The sequence below is a fragment of the Balaenoptera ricei genome, chromosome 2 (assembly GCF_028023285.1).
Source record: "Balaenoptera ricei isolate mBalRic1 chromosome 2, mBalRic1.hap2, whole genome shotgun sequence".
NCBI lineage: Eukaryota > Metazoa > Chordata > Mammalia > Artiodactyla > Balaenopteridae > Balaenoptera > Balaenoptera ricei.
The window spans coordinates 135,946,255-135,972,364 of record NC_082640.1 but is presented as its reverse complement, the minus strand read 5'-3'; the positions used below and the strand labels follow the sequence as shown (position 1 = coordinate 135,972,364).

Here is a 26,110-nt window from a genome sequence, read left to right as displayed (position 1 = left end):
GAAACGATAACCGGTGTCCGAGGACGCGCAGCTCCGGGAGGTGGGGGGACGGGGGGCTCGCGGGGAAGGCTGGAGGCCGGATGCCGTCGGCCTCGCGGAGCCTCTCTGCACTGTCCATACTGATGAGCTCCACGGCTGACACAGGAAGGCAGAGTGAGGAGGAGGCGCGGAGGCAGGCGACTGAGCCGCGCACCCGGCTTTGACGTCGCCCGGCTGCGGCTAGAAGCTCGCGCTCTCAGCACGTAGCGCACAACGTGACCACACACAGCCTTCCTCTCCGGCAGCCCGGCAGCTCGGCAGCCCCGCAGACCCACTCGCCGCTTCGCCCTCCTCCTCCTTTCCGCCTCCGCGGCGCGCACCCCCGCGCACACCCAGGGATTCCGGCCGGCGTCGAGCCCTCGGCGCTTCGCCGCCCGGCCCGGGCACCTCCGCCGCAGCTGGGGCCCGAACGGCGGCCACGCAGCCGGTGTCCTCAGGCGGCCGCTCCCGCGTTCATCTCCGGATGCCAGCACTACGTTAGCCCAGGCGGGGAACCCCTTCTGCGGCGCCCTCCTCTAAACTCCCGCCTGTCCCGGCCGCCCCCACCCCTCCACCTGGCGGGGGCAGCGCGGAAGCGAAGAGGACGCGCGCGGTGCCGGTGGGCACGCGTAGACGTGTGTGCGATCCGCTCTCTGCTTGGCATTCTCCGTCTCTTGCAAGGGACGGTGCCTGGACTCTGCTTTTGGCTCCCGGAATTGGTGCGGCCGGCCTGAGCCCCCTCTTCGCTGGCGTGGCGCTAAAGGCTATTTTGGAGAACGGTGGAGGTGGCCGCGGCGGCGGCGGCGGCTGAGGCTGGTGCCCGAGAAAGCTCCAGACTCACACTCTGCGCCCTGTCGGTCCCTCTCCTCCTTCTTCCCCCTCCTCCCTTCCCTTCCTCCCCCTCCTCCCTTCCCTTCCTCCCCACCCCCGTGCCCCTAGCCCCACTCCTCCTCTTCCTCCTCCTCCTCTTCCTCCTCTCCCCGCTCGGCGATGCGAGCCTGTATCGTGTAACAGGATTGGCGTTGCAATGGCAACTGATGGAATGGGGGAAGGCAAGACAGCAGGGCTGGGGGCTCCGGACTGCGGGCGGGCGGGCCGCTGCCGCCGCTTGACGCTCCTCCGGGGACCTTCGCGAGTTACTTTGTAAAGGCGAACCCAAGCGAGGAAGCCCCTGCTCGGTGCCCCGAGTCAGAGGCCACTTCCTGCTCCCTGGCTGCCCGCGTCAGGCTCGCACCGCTCGGCACACCCGGCCCCTCGCCAGCACCCGCCGCCGGCCCAGCGCGCCGCCGCCGCCGCCGCCGCAGCCGCTGCGGAGACTCCAGCCCGCTCCCCTGAAGAACACTTCGCCTCCCGGCCCCGCTTCCCATCACGCCCCCTGCTCCTCCCCGGCGTCTGCGATTTTCCCAGGCGCCCAGTGTGAGTGAGGCGTGCGTGTGAGTCTGTGTCAGGGTATTGTGTTGTGGGAGTGTGTGTGTGTGTGTGTGCATGAGTGTGGGGTGTGAGGGGCTCCTGCGCTCCGCTCACGGCCGCCGCCGGGGAAAGACGGACGGACTGCGCTTTCCTCTTCCGCGAGCGGTTCCCGGGGACCTCGGCTCGGCTGGAGAGCGAGCGGAGCGCGCCCGGCTGGCCGCCGGCCTCCAGAAGGTCCTGCTGCGTCCCCCCTGGGCTGGATATGTTCATGTTCACGTGAAGATGGATTTAGTGTACGGTCTCGTGTGGCTGCTGACAGTCCTCCTGGAGGGGATCTCCGGCCAAGGAGTGTACGGTGAGTGGAATCGCGACGCTATTGTGACCTTGTGATTCTTAGGGAAGATGGGCTGGTGAGCGAAAATGCACGACTCGCGCCGTTCCGGGGCCCCTCCCGGCGTGGCTTTTGATTTCCACTTCACGTTATTGGGAGCGATAAGGAGGCGGCGAGCGCGCTGCGAATCGGGCTGCGAACCGCTTTCCCAGCGCCTCGGCTCGGGCTCGGAGTTGGGTCGAGCCGGCAGCCCAGCACTCGTGCGAATAAGTGGCTTTGCACTTGATTTATCCCCCCTGGGGACCCGAGCTCTAGCTGTCTTTGATTTAATAATGATTTGGCTCCTTGCATGCCTTGGTGTCGGTGCCGCGGTTTCCTCCCAAGGGAAGCTTCGAATGTGACCCCAGTGAGCTCCCCATTCTTCTCCGCCCCGTCCCTCAGCCTTCTCTTTTCCTTTTCCTTTTTCTTGGGGGGGGGCGTGGGGAGAATTGAATGCCTACTTGACTTGATTTTCCGGCTCAGGAAGTGGGTTGACAGTCGAGTTGCGTTCTGCACCAACCGTTGCCATGAGCACTGACTTGGGGAGGGGAAAATAGCAGGCAAGATTCTCGGTGCCAGACACAATTAAGGGACATGTTTATGTGAATGGATGAGCAAATGCATGAATGAACGGACGGCCAAGTCTGCGCGTCTCGGCTCCGGGGCAGGACAGTAGCTCACTGCAACAGGAACATAATCTCAGTTCTCCGGAAAACGCAGGTCTGGGAGGGTTAGGACGGAGAGAAGGATGAGCTAGTTAATTCGGATGTTTTTAAGTCCTCAAGAGCCAATCCAGGTTCCTTCGCCTGTCAGCAGTTGGCACCCTTGGTTTTCGGGACTGAAAGATACACACACACACACACACACACACACTCTCTCTCTCTCTCTGGCTCAAATGTGAGTCTTCTCCTGGGATAAGCAGGCGGTGCTACAAAGGAAAAAATAACTTTTGTGTTCTCGAGGTATGGTGGGAAGGTTAGGAGAAGAGCCCTTGAGGGGACAGCAGGCCGAGACTCACCCACAGCTCCCAGGCTGGGGCCGACATCCAGAGAAAGTGTGTGCTGGAAATTTGGCAGCTCGCCCTTGGTCTCCCTCGGGGTTGGGACCCCAGCGCTGCAGTGCTAGGCACCGGCTGCCCCGGGCAAAGGGCATGAGTGTTTGTGGAAGCGCAGACCCTAGAAGTGACTTGGGAGTGGGCGCGGATGCAGGGGGACCTTGAGCCCTCAAACTGTCTGGGAACGTGGAGTGCGCAGTGGTCAGGTGTTTGGGAACCGAGGCGGGAGGTCCGCCTTTACTCTCTACGCGGTGTCTTGTCCAGGGCTGAGCGGTGCTGGGGGCTGGTGGGGAGAGGGTCAGGAGCGGCGAGCTCTGGCCTCTGCTTCGCTTCATCGGCCGCTCCCCTTGCCTGTCTTCCTACTTCCCTCCTTGGCTCTGGGCAAGAGATCTTCACTTTCTCCCACCTCTAAGCATCTTAATTTCCCCTCTCTCCTCACTCCCTCTTTCCCGAATGAAAGAGAGCTTTCTTGGTGGTGGTGGTGGTGCTGGTACCGCTGCTGCTGGTGTGTGTAGGAGAGATGCTGAGGTCTTGAACCTCTTGGCTTAAACCGCTTGGCTGATGGCAGGAGGTGAGGCCTTGAGCGGAGCAGGAATTCATTTAGTGCTGTTTTGACTTCTGCTGGACTCTGGTGTCCCGAAGCTGAGAGTGGCTGGGATTCTAGGGATGGAGGAATGCTGCAGGTAAGATGGAACCTTCTCAGCGAGCTGTTCCCTAGTGTGAGTCTGAACTCTGCTTGTCCAAGTCTTTATTTCTCTCCCATTGGTTTAGATTAGCTCAAATAAAAAGTTTTTGGTTTTGTTTTGTTTTTTAAATGTGTGTGTTTGTGTGTGTGTGTAGGAGATAATGAGAAGTGAGAAAAATCCGGGGGGGGGGGGCGGGTAGGGGATGTTCTGGAACTGTCTTGATTAGAAAGGGTTCCATTTTTCTGTCACTGTTTGTCATTCAGATTGTTTGTCCTGGCAAGTCTCATGCTGGGCGGTGGAAAAGTGTAAGATGTAGGAGTGGAGACAAGTAGAGAACAATTGCATCAAAACAGTCCTGGGCCATGCTGCTTAACAATAAGGGGGAAGGCATTTCTGCTGCTGAGCTGATGGTTGTGAAGGTGGTGGTCTTTTTTTTTTTCTTTTACTATTGATGTGGTTATTAGTCACTTAGCTAGGAGTAGAATTGGCTTTGTTTGAAAATTAGTCAGCATCTCTAGTCGTTATAAATGTCATAGCTATCAGGTGGGTGAAAAAATATATTTATATATTGCTTTTCAAATATGTCTTACAAATCACAGAAGTTAGATTCTCAAGGTGGGAATCCCTAACCTTCAGCATTAGCATCACCTGGGAACTTGTTAGGAATGCAAATTCTCTGACCCCTCCCAGGATTTCTAAATCAGAAATTCAGAGTGTGGGATCCACATTCTGTTTTTTTCACCTCAGGTGATGATTAGGATGCATGCTAAAGTCTGAGAACCACTGATAAAACTTCACATTTCATTGCTTTGACTTTGTAAACCATGACCTTTCTTAACCTGAAGTAGTTTTATTTTTTTTTTGTGGAAGCATTTATGGGGTAGAGAAGATTTTATTTTTATTTAGGTATAAAATATTGATTAACTGTAAGAAGGACGTAGACGTAAGAGTTAGTGTAAGATTATAAAGTGTGTTTTGAACATTTTACATGAGTCTGGAAAATGATTAATTTAAAAAAGCAGTGCAATTATAAACAGAGACTTCAAAGACCTAGATAGGAACTTTGCTAGCATAAGTCTGTATCCCTGTCACCCTTTATTTGCCTGTGTTGGCCAGATGTAAAACCATTCGTGCTACACACAAAGTATTATTTCTTAATATTGTTTTCTAGTAGCTAAGTTCAAGAGAAAATAAAATTATTTTATCGGTAATTCAGGCAAAATCACTTCACTGTAGGCTAAAACTAATTACATGATTTAGAAATATATCATTGTAACCTTTCTTCTTTGAAATAGCTAGTCAGCCCTTCATTCTTCTACTGCTAGCCTGGAAAATTCTGAGCATGAAATTCAGATGTTTTTAAGTAATTGAGACTATTTGTTTTAATATATAGATTATATTGTCTTGAGTTACTGTAATCTTCTTCCTATTGTGTTTGATCAGCTTGGTACCGTGTGTACTACTTAAGTATAAAAGTTTCTGCTATAGACCTAGGGACTTACTGTCATTTATCTGGGGATATTGCTTAGCAGACTTACTGCACAGTAGCTAAGATTTGTGTATATGTGGCATTTGGGTAAGGGAGATTATCTTTTGATTTATATCTGCCTGTCTACCCTCCACCAATGATTATGATGTCATTAAAAAACATTTTTTAAAAATGGCATTTTTCCCTGTAGATATCTATATTTGTGTAGTTTTTATTTTTTAATTTTTTTTAATAAATTTTTTTTTGGCCATGCCATGAGGCTTGTGGGATCTTAGTTCCCCAACCAGGGATTGAACCTGGGGCCATGGCAGTGAAAGCGTGGAGTCCTTACCACTGGACCACCAGGGAATTCCCTGTGTAGTTTTTAAAATCAGTTTTCTTAAGTTATATATTCTCCCTTCTTTAATTTAAGAAATTTTTTGGTATTCAAGCTTTTTCCTCAAAATAATCTTGGAAGTTTAAAGTTTTATTTTAATTTTCTTTTTACTATATTAAACTTCACTGAAAACCAAAAAGTCATTAAAGAACAGTGAACTGGTATCCATTTTTGGCATTGTTAATTTTGTTGCACTAAACCCATTGCATTACGTTTAGGATAACTGATTAAACATAGCATCAAGGGTCACAATGTAAACCCCAGCTAGGTGTATACGACTGCAGTACTTAGAGCTGAGTGATCGAAAGTATTTTTCCTAGTTTTGAAAGTTTTCTTTGTAAGTTATTCTGTGGATGTTTAACTGTGTTTTTTAGAGAACGTGTTGATAATTACATAATTTTGAGAATCATATCTCCTGTAAACTTCACAGTTGTCTTGCTTAAAAAGAAAAAAACTGCTCCGTTGACACACACTGTATTTTTACTTCTGACCTATTATACCCTTAATTTCCAAGGAGGCTAATAAAAGATTATAACTGCATTAGCACAGGACAAATCCCCACTGCAATTGAAAAACAAAATAAAAGTCTATGTCTAAATAGTTTTTAATGGGAGCCAAATCTACCAATGACTTGGTGTCCTAAAATAATTAATGTACTGCCCATAAATAGCTTGCAGGATGTGCTAGAAAGCAATAAATAGAATAAGTTTATCAACACATGTGTATGACAAATTAGCAAGCTATATTCTCTCAATTCAAGTAATATCAATTAGTCTCATAAATTTTAAGAATGACACCCCAGGCAGTAGATGACAGAAAAGACTTGGTGGAATTGAGAACCAGGGGATAAGGTAGACAGGAAGGATCTGGAAGATCTTTCAGACTGTCAGTGGGTTGAATCTAAATGTACAGATTGACCCAAAGGGATAAGAGTGCTCTGGCAGGTCAGTTGACCATTACATCCAGTCCCAGGATGTTTCCATCCTCACAGCAGAATTATCCCAAGGTGCATTGAATTGTGATTTTTGTCCTGTTATGAGTTTGGAGAAACCCTGTGATCAGATTCTGCTTTTGACTGAACACATATTTAGGGTGTCAGCCTGTGGGAGATGACTTTAATGAGTGTTGCTAAAAAAGGGTAAATCTGAGGCTCTGTCATATGCAGTTAGCTTTAACCTTCTCTCTTCCCACTCCTCACCGCACTGTCCCTATGTGCACGCGAGAACACGCACACACATGCGCGCACCCTGGATCATCACCACTTTGGTCACCATCACAGGAAAAGTGGGCTGTCCTTTGTATCCTGAGATTATTTTTGTACATTCAAGGTTGTCCTTACTGGTCGTGTTACTGAGAATTCACATGACAAATGAGCAGATTATTTTATACAGTGTTACTTGCTCATGTCCTGTTTGTCCCTGGGAAGCCCCTAAGTGGGCTATTAAGTACTTTAGATTGAGCAGGTTGAACATTAAGCCTAAGGAATCATTTTCTAGAGAACAAATCGGTGAGGGTGAATAGATGTCATAAAAGAAATTCAAGGAAGGCATTTTTCATGATCTTCATTATCTTGGCTTAATTTTATTGTCTCTGATACCAGCTCTTCTTATTGATATTGTAAAATTATTTTCGTTTTTGTTTTGTAAGGCAAACCACCTTAAACCTATTTTGAGAAACAGGTTTTCTGGGAAAAATGTGCTCTGTATTCTTTTAAAATGCTGTTTTAATGTGATTGGGGTAGGGCTCATGGGATGCAACTAATAGCATGAGCCTGTGGGTTCAGTTTATGTCTTAACACAGTGTTAGGAACCGTGATCTTGGATTGCTTTCCACCTGTTGAGATAATTCATCACTCATGTTCTCTGGCCTGGTCCTCATGCTTTGGGAAGAGTCTTGGAAGAGTTGGGCTCAAGGCTGGAAACCCACAAAGTCAAAGGCAAAGAGTCAGTTATACCCGCCTAGTCCTGGAACTGAGCTCTTGGCAGCTGCAGTGAACTAAAGGAATGTGCTATCAGCTCCCAGTTGAATTGGGGGAAGATCTTACTTTCCCTTTTGGCTATTTTGGAAGGACAAGCAAAGTATTATATTGAATGCATTTCAAGTGTGAATAGGGTGAACGTTTTTAGCTTCACTGTAATTGCCATTAACTGAATAGTCCCTCAAAATGAAATTTCATTTCTTTGCTTCAGTGACTGTCAATGTAAATATATTACTTAGAGCAGAATGAAGAAATGATTTCATTTATAGGCCACTGTATCTTATTTTTATTTTCAAATCCAATTAATAAACTTTTGGCCCTGTAAAATCATAAAATCAGAAGAGACTTTACGATGGCATTAAATCATCTCACTAATTTATGACACAATGGCTTTATATTATGCTAGTCTGATGGTGGTCCTATCCGATTCGTGAGATTTCTTTCACAACTCTTTTTTCCACAATCCAGGCTCATTCACTGGATGGATATTTTTTTGTCACCTTGCTAAAATCCCTCATCTCCATTATTGGATCATGCACTTAGTTATTTCCCATTTTATACCAGTACAATTCCATTTTTTTCTTAACTTATATGACCTTGAACTGATCCCAATTAACCTCTCTTATATTGGTTTCTTACTACTTTTCCAAGATACTAATGCCAAGATACTATTTCCAAGATACTATTTCTATCTTGTGTTTTAAAACACTTATTTCCTTTCCTGTGGATGTAATTGATTGAATTCAGTAAGAAAGATGATTTCCATTTCATAATCTAAATCATACTTTCCCCAGGAGTTCACAGTCATAGAAAAGGATTTCAAATGTTAGGAATATTTTTTTTGGCTCTTACACATTTACTATAAATTTACCAATTAAAGACATATTATGGTAGGAGCAAAGGTGTTAGAAATTATGACGTAACTTTTCTTTCTGTCTTTTAGTATGCTACCTCTACAACTTTACATAAAAATAGGAGACATCAGTTTCTTGCTGTTCCCTGTCAAAACTATACCAAGGACTATTGTGTGGTTGTCAGATGGGGTCAAATATGTGACATGTTACCATATCCGCAAGCAGCATATTTCTTGTCCTGTTTTGTTGGAATAAGAATGAGAGGGATAAAAATAATGAAGTGATTCTGTGGAAAGGGAAACATATATGTCTGAAAGAGGAAGGGTTGGTTCATAGCTAGGCCTCCCACAGTCTTAAAGGACAGCACAAAGGGCATTGAAATCTCAATGAGGTGAGTAGGAAATCAAATGCTGGCCTGAAAAGGCCATTCGAAAAATATATCTGTCCTATAAGTAATAGCAAAACAGCAAACAATTTTTTTTCTGAAGTAGATAGAACTTTGTTCATGTGTGTCAAACAGAGGAAGAAAAAAAAAATGTCTGCCATTTGACTGAATGACAACCTCAGGGAGATTTTTCTGTTCTCTTGAAAGGGAAAGATGGAAAGATGAGGAATTCTTAAGCAGAGCCTATGGTCCCAGTGGACCAGATTATCCTACCTGCCAATTGATTGTACTTAAGGAGAGATAGGCGCAGATTAAACATTGGGGCATTCTCTCTGTTATTTCTGAGTGGAGCTATGAATTTGGTCCAGGCCTTGCCTCGGGTCCACTTCCTACTGAAGAGGGGGAGGCTCCCACGAGTCTCCTGAGAAGGATATAAAACTCTGAGGAAGATATGCAACTTTTCAGAAATTTTCAGTAGGAATTGTACACAGATTCTGGTCAGATTGTGGGTAAGTTCTGGTAACTTCAGTCAGCAAATTAAGGTATAACTTCTATGGATTAAACATGTAACTAAGTAGTAAGAGCTGTGAACTCAAAGAGTTTACTAGTTAATTAAGAAGATAAAGCCAAATGGAAAAACAAACAAAATAAGACTATGAGAAATATACAAATATTTGTGCAAGACGAGAGAGCATTGATAGCTGCCATGGTTGGAGGAAACTTGAAAAAGCTGGTACGTCATGATTTGAGTCTTGAAAGTAGGTTGATGTAATATAGATAAAGAGGGAGGATAGGCCAGTGCTAAAGCACAGATCCCAGCTGCAAGAATAATAGGGCAGAAAGGAAAATAACCCTGCAGTACGTGTCTAGTATTAAGCCTAAGCAATTTCTCCAAAGTTTGTCCCAACTAGAAAGATGTATCCCTCATTAACCTATGGTAACTCCCTCTTCCCCGGAGTCTGTAAGTCTGTGAAATAAATTTGACTATGTGATACTCTGGAACTTGCTCAGATATTTATGTTTACCAAGTTCCTAGGTTTGTGTGTGTGCAGTGTGGAGCCACTTGACCTCATCAGGAGTTAAGACAGTTGTCTCTAAAGTTCCTGTAGGATACTGAGCCCTCCTCAATTCTACGCAAACTTGGGAAGCTTTGAACTTACATGGCCGCTCCTTTTGGAGTTAAGGTCAAAGACTTTTCAAAGCCTTTTTAAGAGTCCATGTTGTTCTTTACAAATAGACAGCCACTGAGATGAATGCGTTGCCTTTATGAAAAGAGGTATGTGCTTTCATTATAATTTTTTTTTATTCTTGTGCAAGGCAGCATAATGTGGTTGAAAACTGTTGGGGAACTTGGGCTTTCTTCTTGTTCACCTGCTGCTCTACTCCATGACCAGATGCAAAAAAAAATCTTAGTCTCTTTATCCCTCAGTTTCCATCTCTAATAAACTCTTAGGAAAGTGGGCTGTTATACAGAGAAAATGTAAATAACAGCAAGAATAAAAAAGTCTGGTTGCATTTTTATATCTGGAGTAGAGGGAGACCGCATAGCAAGCATCCTTTATCTTCTTAAAAAAGTACACTCAGGTGGTCCAACAATTGGACCTCCTAGTGGGAGTGCCATTTGGTTCTCAGAACAGAGTAAGGGGCTTGGAAGTAACAGGGAGCAAGTAATTTTTCTCTGGAAAAAATAATTCCCATCTGTCAGTCTATCAGAAAATAACTCAAGTGGTATATTTTTAAACAGCGTATGTAATATTAGTATGTGCATGACAATGCCATTTGCTATTGCATCTTGTATGCACATGTGGCTGGTATTGCTCCTCAGGCTAGTCTTCTTCTCTCAATCCATATAACCCTGGAGTTTCTCCTTTTGCTCCTTAATGGTGGGGGTGGGGAGCTGGTATCCCCCCTCATTTAAGAGCTCCAGAGACAGTGTCGCCTAAACCTTATGACCATGAGTATATTTATATATGTGTGTGTTCACATATATGTATAAATCTTGCTTTTGTACCAAGGAGCGAGAATAGTCTCAATGTCCTGCCATTTCGAGACTAATCTAAAAATGATACAAATAGGGATATATTTGTGAGACTACAAGTCATTGGTAATTTAAAAATAAAACCAGAGAAAATGAGAATAAATCATTAAGTGGGGCTATCACAAGTTTATTGTGTATTTGGTCCCAAAGTGACCAAAATTACTGTTTCCCACCTAGTCACCTAATCATTAAAAAAAATCTATAAAATTAACTGAAAAGGCTGGGACCTTATTCACCATTACACTGTAACAGCTACATACATAAGAAAGCATTTTTATAGATAATGGATTTTAATTATCCTTGGTAAACACTTATTTTCTATTTTTTGAGGGTGAAAGGTAGTTCACCTCAATAATACCCATTCATATAACTAACTATATGGAAGAAATTCATTAGGCTAGTTTTCTGAGTGTCAGAATATTAGCTAGTTATTGGTTGGGAATATTGGTATATATATTGGGAATATTCTGTAACCAAACCAAAAGGTCATCTTTACTTGAGACTTTAAACAGGCAACAAAATTATTAGTTGAGAATAATTTTCCCCACTACGAGGGATGAACAATATTGGCTTTGCTAAGCATGTCACCTTAAGCATATACACACAGTAGACTCTGTGACATGCACAGATTTAACTGACATGTAGTTTTTGAGTTGTCAGTCTTATCCTGGTAGTATTTCAGAATTAATGAAGTTATTATCAAGAAGTTGTATAGTTATTGTTTTTATCCTGGTTCTGAACTTGTTCATTCTTTTTCATGGCTTATTCTACACCATTATTGCGATTCTCCCCTCATTCTTTTATTTACTTACCTTTTTCATTTGGTTCATGTTTCACACTGGACTATATTACCTGTACCCTTTCTTTGTACAGAGCTGCTGTATTAATATTAAAGTTTTCAGTCTTAGTTCACAATTAATCAAACCTTAATCTTGGGCTAATTTTGTTCTTACTTTGTCATGTGTAGCTTCATCTAAGTGTAATTGCCTAAGGAGGCGCAGCTCTCTTCCATTCTGACCCTGTAATATTGCTAAGATTGGGGTTTAGAAACTTCCCCCTCTTTACCTAAGACAAGAATAATTCTCAGTGGGCCACAGCCATTTTACTCAGAGGCTACTTATCCTCTGATGATTTTCTGTATCTCACTAACAAACATTCCTCTAGTTGCAGCAGCTGGGGTTAAAAGTGGCCTTCTTCCTGCTTCCTGTGATTTCATAATTTACTGTTGAACTCTATTATCATTGTATGATTTTAGTTGATATTTCAAAAAGCATTTAAGTTTTTAATTTTCTGTCATCATTGAAAACTCACTCGTTAATGCCTTAATTCTCTAAGCTTACTTATGCAAAGAAGTACTTTGAAACCTTTTAAGTTTAATCACCTCTCCAGTTTCAGAGAAAGTGTAAAGAAGATATCTATCTTTCTACACATAAACTACACATATATATTTGTATATATAATATATGTGTATATACTCTAAAATATATATTCATATATATTAACTATCTATGAGTGTGTGGATATGTGGGTGTATCTGTGTATTCATGGAGTGGGTCTCATGGAGTAGCGGCTGAACTTTAGACAAGGAATTGGATGGCTTTCTTGCTTCCCTTGCAAAGCTGACTCTGATTCAGTGTTGACAGGAGGGCATGCAATCTCTCATCTAACATTCATTTTGTTTTTAGATATCTTTTGTGATAATTCATGTTTGTATTGTTCACCAATTTCCAACATTACCTTCAGAAACTCTCATTACTTTTTTCCTTCTATATCTTTGCAATTGACAGAAATGTTTCTTAGCTGCATAAGAGCAATACACGTGAAGTTTATTTTACCTGAACTATAGTGATGTATACACTTAAAGCCCAGTGTCACTTGCATACTCAAAAGACCATGCCTCCTGCTCTATTAGCCAGGTCTTTATACTGGTCTTTCCTCTCTTTTAAGTGGGAATTTAGAGCATAAGACATATCTGTCTTCAAGTATGGATTCTAAAATATATCTGTAAACCAAATTCAATTAACTTGGGTTATCTGCTCTCTTTTTCCATCTGTCATTGAAAAATAAACATAGGATATCGTAATTTTTTCATAGAATAATAGCTGTTTTTCAAGTGCCTCCTATATGTCACACCTTCTACTAGGAGTTTTTTATACATTATGTCATACTCTAATCTTTGAATGAAATAGATGAGAAATCTGAAACTCATACAGTTTAAATAACTACCATACAGTTACCAGTGGCTGAATTTGACATCACATATGAAGTGTATATGAAAATAAATATTTGTATATATTCTTATATGTATTATTAAATTATATTCATATATGTGTGTTTATACCCACTATGATGAAGCCATGCAAGTTACCTGGATCATCTTGTGCCATGTATGTGACATCTCAGTCTATATTTGAAATGCCGATTGGGTGATAAATTCTAGCTTTTTGCCTGAGAAATATAAATAGGTAGCTAATGTCAGCACTTTGTATCATAATTTTCTTACTTGGAAAAAGAAGATATGATTTATAATTTTGGGTTTTTTTTTTTGTTTTAGAAGCAAAATGCCCATACTGAGGACTCTCTCTGGTATAATTTATTTTTGGACTAGTAGGATATTTTAAGCATATTCATAATTAGTGACCTGTAAAAATGAAGACATGGCTCTACTAGATATTCTGCAGAAGTAGTTATATTCCTCCATGTAAAATAGGAAGCATGTGCTCATAAAAAAAATAAACTGTCAACTGTACTACTTTATTTTCCCCCAGGCTGATTAACAATCACTGGCCTTGGTAAGATTGATAGTTAAGTGTGATATTTGGCCTGATTTTTGCCTTGAGTTCCCTCTGGGTATTGCTTGGGCAGTTTTTGCAGAGTTAATTGAGGAGACTATATCAGCGTATCAGCGGGTTTCTATTCTTGAAAATCGTGTTGTGCTCAAGAGGACAGTTGATTGCAAGCTCTGCCCTTCTCTTAGCTGCCAGGGAGTTCCTCAAACCTCAAAGCTTACAAATTAGTGCAGTTTGGTGATTTGTTTTAGGCTTTTAGCTACAGCATTTGCTGCTATAAAAGTAATTTTTTTCCTATGCTTTTTGAATGTAGTTATTGTGTGATATAGTATAACCCTGTACCATTCTGGCTATTGTGTGATTGATACAGAAACTGCTTCGATAGGAAACCATTTCAAGCGAGAACAGGAAAGGTATTATATTCAGCTGTAATGCCATGCATTTCTAAACAGCTGATGTTTTCTTTAACTGATAACCACCCCCCAAATTTTCAGAGGCAGTTGAGGCTTTAGAACTTTAACTCTTAATTCAGTCTGGCTGCAAGAGCAGTGCCCTGAAATTCACTATACATTCACAATGCACAATGCGGAATTCATTAATTCTTAGTATAACTGGGTGCTGTGATTGTTGTGTTTTAAAGTCAGACCTCTTTAAGAATATGGAGAAACATCGATTTTGTGAATTTTTCTCTAAAGAGTGCTTCTTCATACTCAAGCCAGATAGTTGAAACTAGTGGTTTATGACTTTCTGCACACTGAAAATTGTGATAATGTTGTGAAATGGAGTGGGCCATCATATATTTTGCAATCTAAGAATCTCAAATTAAATTGCAAGCCTTCGTAAAGGAATAGAGTAAGAGATGAGTCAAATCAAAGTTCAAAAGAGTTTAATCATAGATTGTATGTTTTTCCTACCTCACATATTTAATGATATATCTGGGAGTACTTACAAAAAATAGTGCACCCTGTTTTTATGTCTTTCTTTACTTCTAATTTTTGTATTTTATGATACCTTGGATGCAATGATCTATTTTGGATGAAGGTGGATAGTGTCTTAATGATTAGGTATAAAATTATATACCTAAGATGCATCTGTATGTTATGGTTTATCATTTAATTGGATATTATAAATATTAACAATTAATATTAATTCAATTAAATGTCTAAAAGAAGCTGGAATAGAGATTCTTATGAACTTGAAAATGCTATTTAAATATCTTTAGTTGTGACAAAAGGTAAAGTCTAGATATTTTTAAAGATTATTTTAAAATTGCTCTAAGAATCTTTTCTGGTGGCTTAACTATTGACTGCTTCTCATTCATTGTACATAGCTGTCATCCTTCCAACAATAATTATGACATTGCAGAGGTTTTCTCATTATTAATGAAAAACTCAGCATTTCTACAAATGGGAAGTGTTTGATAAAGCAAATAAATGAAAACCAGTAAAGCAAACTTCCAGTATACTATTGTGTGCTGCTCTGGGGGGATTGGATTTGAAGTTGCATGTGGAGGAACAGGTGAGTTAGTCTGGTCATGGTATTGGCCCCAAAATAGGCAGAATCAGCTGGAATCAATTTATTGCTATTACAGGAAAATAGTTGGGCTCAGGTCATGGGAATTAGTAGGATGGATCAAGGCAGGATGAGGTGTCTGCTTGTCAGAGATTGAGAGGCAGATTAACATGCAGGTGGTTTCAGAGGGAGTGCTCTTGGAACTACCACCTGGAAGAGAGGGAGAGGGCCGGAATTCAGCGGGGGGGAGAAGTTGAGCTGCGATTCAGTTACAGCAGAGTCCTAAACTGAGCAAATGGGGTACTGTGAAGTTGGGGTAGACCTTCAGAGATGTCCCAGATAGAGAAAAAATCCTTTTCACCCCCTTTTCCACCCATCACTGGGTGTGGGCTGCCCCTGGGGAGGGGGCAACATATCTCAGGTTCCCTTGGGTTGAAGGCAAATCCTGGGAGGAACTCAACTGTGAGCAGTCAGAAGGTAACACTCTTGGGAGTTGGGGGAATGAATGCCTTCATGCAGAAGGGGTTCTGGACGGTGCATCACATCTTCTAGACATCACCCCTGTGGTGTTCATATTTGCTTGCTTATGAAAGTTCATCCCTCTGGGAACTGGTCCTCTGAGAGCAGGCCTCGTTTCTTAGGGATACATACAAGAAGAAAGTCTGCGGGGTAAACTTCAGCCCCTGCTGCTGCTCCTGATCTCTGATACTCATCATCCCTTTTTTAACCACCTTTTCTAGATCTCCCTTACCCCCAACGAGCAACTCTAATGGGCTGGTTGGGGAAGTGACCCTGAAGGGCTTGGGATCCTGGTCTCTATGCCCTTTTCAGGCTGCTTCCACAGCTGCTGCATTTGTCCATTTGCTTTCAGAATCGAGAGCACCAACAGATACTTAAGTGGGTCACCTGGGTGCCTGATGTCTTCTTCCCTCCTCACATTGAGTTCATAGCAGTCTTGCCTTCTCTCAACAATCAGGGTTAATTATCCCTGCCTGAAAGGTGACTTTTTCTTGCCTGCTTGTCTTTTGCACAAGGAACCCACAGTGGCTAGGTGGCAATTGTCACAGGAGTTTGAGACTCTTGCTCTTTTCCCTGGGGGATGTGTTACCCCTCTGGAAACCAGGAATCTTAGCCACACAGGGTCTATAATTATGGGGATTGGAAGCACAGATACCCCATGTGGGTTACTAGGAGTGAAGGTAAAGGGACTCTTGGACCTGTGTGTTCTACTTGCTAGGGACACAGTTCCACATAATGCTCATTAATTTAGGGTTATACTACATCCTGGGGGTGGGTACCTGATCCACTCAGGGTATTATCCCCAAGTTGCTCTATTAGATGCTCTTTCTTCTATCATTCTATCAGATCAGCAGCTTTTTTTTTTTTAATTTATTTATTTATTTACTGCTGTGTTGGGTCTTCATTTCTGTGCGAGGGCTTTCTCTAGATGCGGCGAGCGGGGGCCACTCTTCATCGCGGTGCGCGGGCCTCTCACTATCGCAGCCTCTCTTGTTGCGGAGCACAGGCTCCAGACGCGCAGGCTCAGTAGTTGTGGCGCACGGGCCCAGCTGCTCCGCGGCATGTGGGATCCTCCCAGACCAGGGCTCGAACCCGTGCCCCCCGCATTGGCAGGCAGACTCTCAACCACTGCGCCGCCAGGGAAGGCCCCAAGATCAGCAGCTTTTGAGTGGCACCTGATGTGGTATAACCAGTGGATTGTATGATCACATAGTCATTGCTGTACTTTCTTTTCTCTTCAGTGGATCCCTGTGTTCAGTGCAGTGTTATGAGGGATCCTGTTTGGGTGGATTACATATTCTGAAAGCCCTTGGATTGAGGTGCTTTCTGAGGCCTTGTAGGCAGTAAATATAAACCCATATCCAGAATATGTGTCAATTCTAGTCAAGATGACTCTCTGCTCCTTCATGTCTGAACGGAGTCCAATGTAGTCAATTACCACTGAATAGCTGGCTAGTTTCCTTGAGGAATGGTATATGTCAGGGTCTCTCTTACTGGTAGGTTGGACATTTAGCATCAGCGGTAGCTGATAAGCCTCTATGAATGGGAGCCTATGCTACTCAATATATGCATAGTGTCCCTACTTTTCACTGTGGCTGCTTTCTCCTTGCACCTATTGAACAACACTGAGGTGACTGATGGCAAGCTGACTGATGTCAACTGGTCAAGTCTTTATGTCTATTTGGCTGTTTATTGCTTTACTCTAATTACTATTACTCTGTAAAAAGCTATCCAAACTTAGTGGTAGAGAACAGCCACTTTATTATGTTCGTGGAGTCTGTGGGCCAGGAATTCATACAAGGGACAGTCAGAATGGCTTATTTTTGCCCCATAGTTTCTGGACCCTTACCTGAGAAGACTTGAAGGCAGAGGGTGACTTGACATCTAGGAACTAGAATCATCTGGAGGCATCTTTATTCTGGCTGACTGACAGTTGAGACCTCATCTGGTTGGCAGGTAGAATGCCTATATGGGGTGTCTCCATGTGGGCTGTCGCATCGTTTGGGCTTCATCACAGCATGGTGGCTGGATTCTAAGAGCATGTATCCCAGGAGGATAGAAGTAGTCTCCTGGGATCTTGCTTGGGAAGCTACGTGCATCAATTCTATATACTCTTGTTTGAGGCAGAGACAAATGTTCACCCAGGTTGAAAGGAAGGGACTATAAATCCCACTAGTTGATGGGAAGAGTGCCAAGTTCACATTGGAGGAAGGATGTGTGTGATTAGAGAAAATTTTGCAGCCTTCCGTAGAAAGTACAGTCTGCAACATGACTCTTTCATGGTGGATGCTCTCTTGGGGGCAATAACATGGTAGACAAAGATCTGTCTACTTTGTGCCCACTCCAGGTATCCAGCCAACCAACCAGCCAAGCTATTCACTGCCAATAAATAAACAAGTAAGTAAGTAAGTATATATTCTTACCTCAACGACTTCTCTTTCCACACAGAGTGTATGATCCCTGAAGTTCTGTCCATGTTCTGAGGGTAGATTTCCCCTCACCACTGACTTTGAAGGCACCCCCTAGTGGGGAGCAGTTCCTTTTTAGTTTGTACCACATATCAAGCCAAACCAATCTGTAGACCATTGTTGGACTTGGTGATTATAAGGGACTTCCCATGCAGTCACAGGTAGGAGTTGAGGATAGGGAGCCAGTGCTCATTATTCAGGGTAGTTGTAGGGGTCCGGACCACCTCCTCTGCATGTAGCTCACTGGTGCATTCTCTGTCTACTTGTGCTCAGTCCCAAATATACCATTTTTATCTAATAATGGATTAGTTCTGGGCCTGCTTGATCTTGCATGACTTGGCTGACAGAATCCAGCTGATAATGGACATTTTTGGCTACATGGTCTCTTGATAGCCTGTGGTCGGGCACTCAGCCTCAACAAGGCTCAGTAGTACCTTATAAGCTATTTTCAAATGATTTTTAATTCTCTCTTGCAAATGACATGGGCTTTCTTAAAATCCTTAGGTGTTTATGCTGTAATTCTCTTGCTGCGGCTTGCCATAAATTCTATATGGTATTTTCTCCCACCAGAGATACTTCTAATATCGTGGAGTTTGTGGGATCATATGGCCCAAGCTTCAGGACTTCTTCAGTGAAACCTGTACCTTCTGCAAAGCCTTTGACTTCCCTATGCCCCATTCCAACCCAGCATCCTTCTGTCACACATGGTAAATGGACCAGAGCAGTATTCCTAGCATAGGATGTGTTCCCTCCTGAATTTAAAGAGGCCTGTTAGAGATTTTGCTTCCTTCTTATTGTTGAACGATGTGAGATGCAATATTTTGTCCTTTCCTTATGAAGAGTTGTCCTTGCATTACTCAGGTCTTAGAGCCCTAAAACTTTCATTGGTAAGATGTTAATTTTGCATACTCTGAGCACATGTGTTTTTCCAAGGCTTCTAAAGTACTTGCCAATTTTTGCTTATCTGGCCCACTTAATAGGATGTTATTGATATAATAGACCAATGTACCAATGTAATGTTTCACATAATGTCCAGTAAGTTCATATCCTTATGGACTATATTATGGCAAAGGATGAAAAACTTATAGTCTTGGGTCAGGATGGTAGATGTATACTGCTGTTTGCCCCATGTGAGTGAGAACTGCTTCTGGTTCTTCTTCTTGATAAAGATGGACAAGAATGCATTTGCTAGACCAATTATCAATTACTGTTACTTAAAGTTGTATCAGTTTGCTCTAACAAAGATACCACAACTAGCCACACACCTGTGATTGATGCTTCTACTTGGTTGAATATCTGGTAGTGCACTCTCATCTTCTATCATCCATTTGGTTGTTGTATTGAGCAGACTAGTGAATAAAATTAGGACATAATGTCTCCTTTAGGGTTTTAAGAGTGGCACTAGTATCTTCCATTCCTTCTGATAAACAATATTGTTTGTGATTTGCTATCTTGGTTTAGGGTTGGGATAATAGGCATTTTAGTGACTCCCCTCACCCTGGCTGCCACTCTGCTGCTTTTTATGATTAATTGTGCCAACATTGCTACTGATGCTTAAGTGCTTCAAACTGGCCTCTATTATTTAGAGATCCTATCATTCCCACTGCTGTCAGGGAATCCAAGTCTGTAATGACATCTCCTACTGTCAGTCCTGACCTCAGCAATGTCAAAACCCCTCTCACTGGTGCAGACATAGTCAGTTGCTGATTTCTCTGGCTTTAAATAGTATATGTACTCAAGCTTTCCCACTCTCTTAACCTTTTAGAAATATTCTTTGTTTAGTCACTCTGTGATAAGAGTATAGTGTTTGGTCTGGTTAGCCCCATTTTTTGGACAGCCCAGAGATAATGAAACCCCTTTCCCCTTCCCCCAAGTAACTAGTAGTCTTGGTAACATTTAAAAATACTCCATTGTCATGCATTGTATTTCTACATCTGACCAATTATACATTTGGTTTCCAAGAGGATTGTTATGGACTAAATTATGTCCCCCAAATTCATATGTTAAAGCCCTAACCTTCAATGTTACTGTATTTGGAGATTAGGGCTTTAAAAAGGTAATTAAAGACAAATGAGGTCGTAAGAGGGGGACTCCAAGAGGACTGCTGTCCTTGTAAGAAAAGGAAGAGATACTAAGAAAACACTCACACAGAGGTATGAACACAGCAAGAAGGTTGCCACCTGCAAGCCAAGGAGAGAGGCCGCTGGAGAAAACAGTCCTGTCAGCACCTTGAACTTGGACCTCCAGCCTCCAGAACTGTGAGAAGATAACTTTTTGTTGTTTAAGCCACCCGATCTGTGGTTATGGCAGCTCTTTTGTTATGGCAGCTCTTGCCAACTAATTCAGGAATCAATAAATAAACTGACTACAATAGCACATACCTATCCCCCTTACTAGGAATAAAACACACTCTGTCTTTTGATCTACTTTTCCATTACATGCCATGTTTCTGTTTCCGGTATTTCTATTTCACCTAGTAAGGGATGTCACTTGCAAGCCAGGTTTGCAAGCCTGTTTTACTAGTATTATTGCACCATTTCCTGGGGTCCTCACTCGGGTGTTAATAAATCCTTTGTCACAGGAAGGTACTCCCATGTCAAAAAACTCTCCCTTATCCAGCTTTCTATTCTTTCCCATCTTAATCCAGCACCTTCAGAATCTGTTTGCCTGCGTATTCTTCCAGCTCCTGCTAGTACTTATTGGCTAAATCCACTTCCTTCAGGGCATAGTGTTCTTTCTTCCTTGGCAATTCTAATACCTCCATGCCTGGGTTATGTTTTAATTTAACCCTGGCTATTGGATTGGCTACCAGTGTGGGCTTTAGGGTTAGTTTCTAAGGGAGAAAAGTTTTGTCTTACTGGACAGAGGTCTCTGTATCAATGAACTCTCAGTGATCCAACTTTATGTCCCATTCCCTGTAGACTCAAGCATCTTCATACTCAGCCCTGAAGTTACTCTACAGCTCTGCTGGCAGTGTTGGCGAGGTCCTGTGGGTCTTGTGGGCCATTGTCCCTTTCCTCCCTCTGCAGGCTCAGCGCTTCCCCAGCCAGCTGTGACTTATTCCTAGTTGTGGACCTAGGCAGGAGAGGACACGGTGGCAACTCCTCAGTGAGGCTCATGTCCTCTTGCGGAGAACTGTCATTTGACTTGTCTTCAATCAAGGAGGAAGTAGGAAGCACTAGTCTCTAATGGGGAGGACTGTGCCACTTCTTGAGGCGTACATGGTCCAGGGAACCTGATATCAAGATTGTTGCATGTGTCAAACCCGATGTTCATTTCCTAAATCTCCAGGGTCCACAGCTTCCCAACTCGGCCCTTTATTTTGAAGTAGCCGACTTTTTAGTTGAATTCATCTGTATCTAGAGCCCCTAACATTATAATTAAATTCTGGACCTGACCCTCAAGAATTTTTTTTACCTTCTATTTGTAAGGAGATGAGATTTTTTCCATTTACTGACAAGAAAATTCTCTGGCTTTCACACTTGATCTTAAATTGATAATTGTATTAGTTTTCTATTGCTGTTTTAACAAATTACCATAAACTTGGTGGTTTAAAGCAATAAAAGTTCTCTCACAGATCTGTAGGTCAGAAGCCTGACATGGGTCTCAGTGGGGTAAAATCAAGGGGTCAGCAGGGCTGTGTTAATTTCTAGAGGCTCTAAGGGAGAATCCATTTCCTGTTCTTTCCCGGCTTCTACAGGCTGCCCATATATCTTGGCCCATAGCCCATTTTTCCATCTGCAAAGCTGGCAATGTTGCATCTCTCTGTGCCCTTTTTCCATAGTCACATCTACCTCTGATTACATTGGACTCACCCTGAAAATCCAGGATGTTCTTTCTATTTTAAGGTAGCTGATAGTAACCTTAATTTCATTTGCAGCCTTAATTCCTTTTTGCCTTGCAACCTATGTGGAAATCTTTGAGGAGGGGGCAGTATTCTGCCAACCACAGTAATAAATTGATGCCAGCCTTCCATTGTTTTTTCTCAAGTGCATGGGTAGTCCCCAGCAATAACCATCTAATTCTGCACTCCTTGTAGTTGCTACTTACCCCAACCTCTTAATACCTGAGGCATTGCATACACCTTCCTCTAGTATATCATCATTTCAGTTCACCTAGGTAAGACAGAGGTAAAACTATGAAAAGCTCAAGCAATCCTCATCACAGATCTCAGCAAATCTCAGCAAAGAACTGTTGCTTCCACAACATTGCTTTGATGAATGAATTCTTTTCTCTGGGGAAATTTGTTACCACTGTCTTGTGTTTCTTGTGGTCTATAGGAAATGAATCTTTTATTTTAAAGGACCTTAACTGTAGCAATGTCAGTTTTTCTTATGTTGAAATTTTTTTCTTGTCCATCTAAGATTCTCACTGTATAATAAGGATCTGCCATACCCACCAGTGTGCCATGAATTGGTTGTTGGAAGTTAGGGGAATGAAAATGGAGATTAGATGGTGTGTCAGAAAGCCGGATCTGGCTCAGAATTCCAACTACCCTCTGTGGTATTTTGGCCTTATGTGCCAACTCTTTAGGGATTTTGAGATCCTGATTTCAGAGTGTGAGTTATAGTTCTTACTCATTTTTACTTTTTTGAAAAAATTAATATATATTTTGTTCCACTATCCATTATCAGTTATTGGAGAAATATGTGTGTGTGTGTATGATATTGAAAAGATCTTTGCAATTTTAAAAATTATTAAAGAAATATAAGATACTGTTTTCTTACCCAACCTCCATTTTCCTGTTTTGCCGATATTTTACAGGACTTATTTTCCCTCAAGAAGTAATTATATAAACCTGAAGCAATTTTAATGGCATCTTCATAAGTTTTACATTTGTAAATTACAGCCTAATTCTATTTTAAAATGTGTACCTATTATAGATGTTGAATAAATTGATCTTTTCAGATGCAGGAAAATTACCTTGTGAGTTTTCCATCATTGGAGTTAGTCTTGTTTATGCAGAATTTAAGAACATTTGTGTATCACTTGATACTTCTATTGGTTGTTATGTATATATAATGAAAGTTCAGGTTTCTCTGTGAATAATTTATTACGTCTATATAGAACTTTTATTCTCAGAAATAATAGATGAGAGGAATATTGGCCATATTTAAGTTTGCTGTAAATATCCTTCCTTATTCCAAACAATTTGAGATGTTCCAATAGTACTTCATAGTAAAAGAAAATAATAATATTTTCTAACAAAGAAATCTGTTTCATAGATAATGCTTATCTGTATCCTTTGCTAATTCCTCCTCCTCTTAGTCACGAGATATTAGAGATTCTCAGAATTCTGTTCTTGTCGCTCTTTTTCTCCTCACTCTGCACCTTCTTGCCTTAAGACGTTTTACAAACCATCTCCCTCTGATGACCTGCAGACTTGTACTCCATACCAGATCTTTGTTCTGAGCTCCAGAGCAACACAGGTAACTGCCTCTTTCACATTTCCACTTTGATTCCTCAAAAGCATCAAAGTTAATATGTCAAAAGCTGGACTCTTGATCTTTGCCTAAATCTTTCTCCTCAGCTTTCCCCTTTTCGTTACAGGTCGCTCTGGTTTACACAATTATACATATCATCCGCCTGGAAGTCATACTTAACACCACCATCTCCTTCATGCCACTTTAACCAGGCCCCAAACAGGTCTCAAATATACTGCTGCCACCACCCTGGTCCATGTCATTTTTATAGTTTGTCTCTATAGATGCAGTTGGTTCTTAACTGTTCTTCCCCCAACCTTTTTGAACAACCTACTTCATACACCTCTGTACAGACATCCATACGTCAAGCCTGCGTGATTTTTGAAAACGTAAGTCGGATTATGTCACTCCTCTACTTTAAAAGTCATTCAGGAATCATTCCCATTCCTCTGAAGATAAATTTGAAACTCTCCTGCCATGCTTACACATCTAAGATGTGGTTCCTGCCCACCTCTGTAGCTTCATTTTGAATTGCTGCTTTCTTTAAACATGGTGGTGGAGACACAGTTGTTTTTGTTTCGTCCCATAAACCTGCTAAGCTCTTTCCTGCTTTAGAGTCATTGTACATGCTTATCCCTTGCTCTGAAATTTTCTGCCTAGTATTAGTCAGGGTTCTCTGGAGAAACAGAACCAACAGGAGATTATCTATCTATCTATCATTTATCGATATAAATATATATGGTCAGAGATTTATTATAAGAAATTGGCTCGTGTGATTATGGAGGCCAACAAGTTCCAAGATCTGTAGTCAGCAAGCTGGAGACATAGGAGAACACATGGTTTATAGTTCCAGTAAAAAGGCCATTAGGCTTGAGACCCTCAACCCAGGAACAGCCAGTGTTTCATTTTGAGTTTGAAAGCAGGGAAAAAACCCTGTGTCCCAGTTCAAAGGCAGTGAAGCAGGAGGAGTTCCTTCTTATTTGGGGAAGGTCAGCCTTTTGTTTTATTTAGGCCTTCAACTGATCAGACGAGGCCCACCAACATTAGGGAGGGCCATCTGCTTTACTCAGTTTATCGGTTTAAATGTTATAAATTCATCCAAAAACATCTTCATAAAACCACATAGAATACTGTTTGACCAAATGTCTGGGCACCCTGTGACCCAGTCAAGTTTACACGTAAAATTAACTGTCACATTCCCCTTACCCTTTACCGGTCCTTTCTGCCTAAGATTTTTCAATTCTCAGATTAAAAATAGAGCAGCCCACCATGACCACTCCATTGACTTAACTTTAAGTCCACTGTTAAACCTCTCATAGCTTCATACATTTTATCTTTGAGTGCTTATCATGATTTATTATTCTGTATTTACCTGTGAAATAATTTGTTTGACATGTATCTTCCCCACTAAATTGGATGACCCAGAAGAACAAGGACTGCTCTCTTATTCACCATTTATACGTGGAGCACTTTGCAGTTTGCCTGACACAACAGTTATTTTATTGGGGCTGGAGCATGAATGGATATATTCATAAATGAGCTCTTTAAGTTTGTCACAGAAGTAGAACATTGTGTGATTTTTATTTATTTAGTCTTGTTCTATCTAGAAATGCTTTCACTTCCCATTTCTGGTGCCTTGTTTGCCATTGATCCTTCCCTGACTACACCAGTGCACTTACATCACATTCTGTGAAGCTGAGGTTTTCTTGCACTTATATTTCAATGCCTTCTGGTTTAGTACTTAATTGCTCTCTATTTATCTTTGGTTACAATTGTTCATTGAGCAAATCATTATTAGACATTATGTACATAGCATGGTACTTTCTAGACATTCAGGAAAACATTCAAACAATTTTGAGAATGGTCTTTGTCCTCAGATAACATATACTCCCATTGACAAGACAAGGAAATTCATAATCATACCCATGATACCATCATTTACTGAGAATGAACCTTGTGTTAGAAACTTTATTTCATAAATTCTCAAAATACTCCTTTAATAGTATCTGAATTCAGTGGAAGAAGCTGAGTCTCAGACAGATTGTATAATTTGTGAAAAGCTGTGTAGCTAATAAGCGCCAAAGCCCAGATTAGAAGCCAGAAGTGTCTAACGCCACAATCTGTATTCATGTCACTTAACAATATAAAATAGCACATCATGACATGGGCAGAGAATTGGAGGTTTGGCATGAAACATAGTTTGAAGTTGTGTGTATTTGAATGGATATTTGAGAACACAATTTAAGTGGTAGGCATAGTTTATTGTTGTTTTGTGATCTTTTAAAAATGTGTTTTAATCATGATTACTTTATAGTTGAAGAGAAAATAAAATGATAACAAAGGCACTATATCGCATATAGCTGACTTCGTGTTTTATTATATTTCATTTTTAATGTTCTAGAGCTTTTAAAACAGTTATACAGCATATATGTTTGGGACATCTGGATATCAAATATCTATGTTATTTTGTGGTTTCACCCCAATATTACCCTACTGCATGGAATAGTATAAACTAAGTGTCAAAGTAAGTAATATGACTACTTTTGTCCACAAAAGGAGATCATATTTTATGCAGTCTTTCTAGAAGGTTATTTGTTTTTCCAATTAGGTTTTACTCATTCAGGATAAGAAATCATATGATTATCAGTCTCTAAGCCAAATGGTGGAAGTTGAATTACATTTTAAAGGAACTGTGATTTTTCTTTTACCATATTAGCTTGTACCTGATGTTATTATATAGT

The 26,110-nt window shown here is 41.7% G+C and overlaps 1 protein-coding gene across 1 annotated transcript in view; it reads left to right on the top strand.

Moving 5' to 3' along the window:
* Nucleotides 1-1,389: 1,389 nt before the first annotated feature.
* MDGA2 (MAM domain containing glycosylphosphatidylinositol anchor 2) overlaps nt 1,390-26,110 on the top strand; it is an 822,473-nt gene continuing 797,752 nt past the window's right edge. Inside the window, exon 1 of the mRNA XM_059915690.1 lies at nt 1,390-1,783. Coding sequence (XP_059771673.1) covers nt 1,504-1,783 — 280 coding nt within the window. The 5' untranslated portion in view covers nt 1,390-1,503. The remainder of the gene's footprint in view (nt 1,784-26,110) is intronic.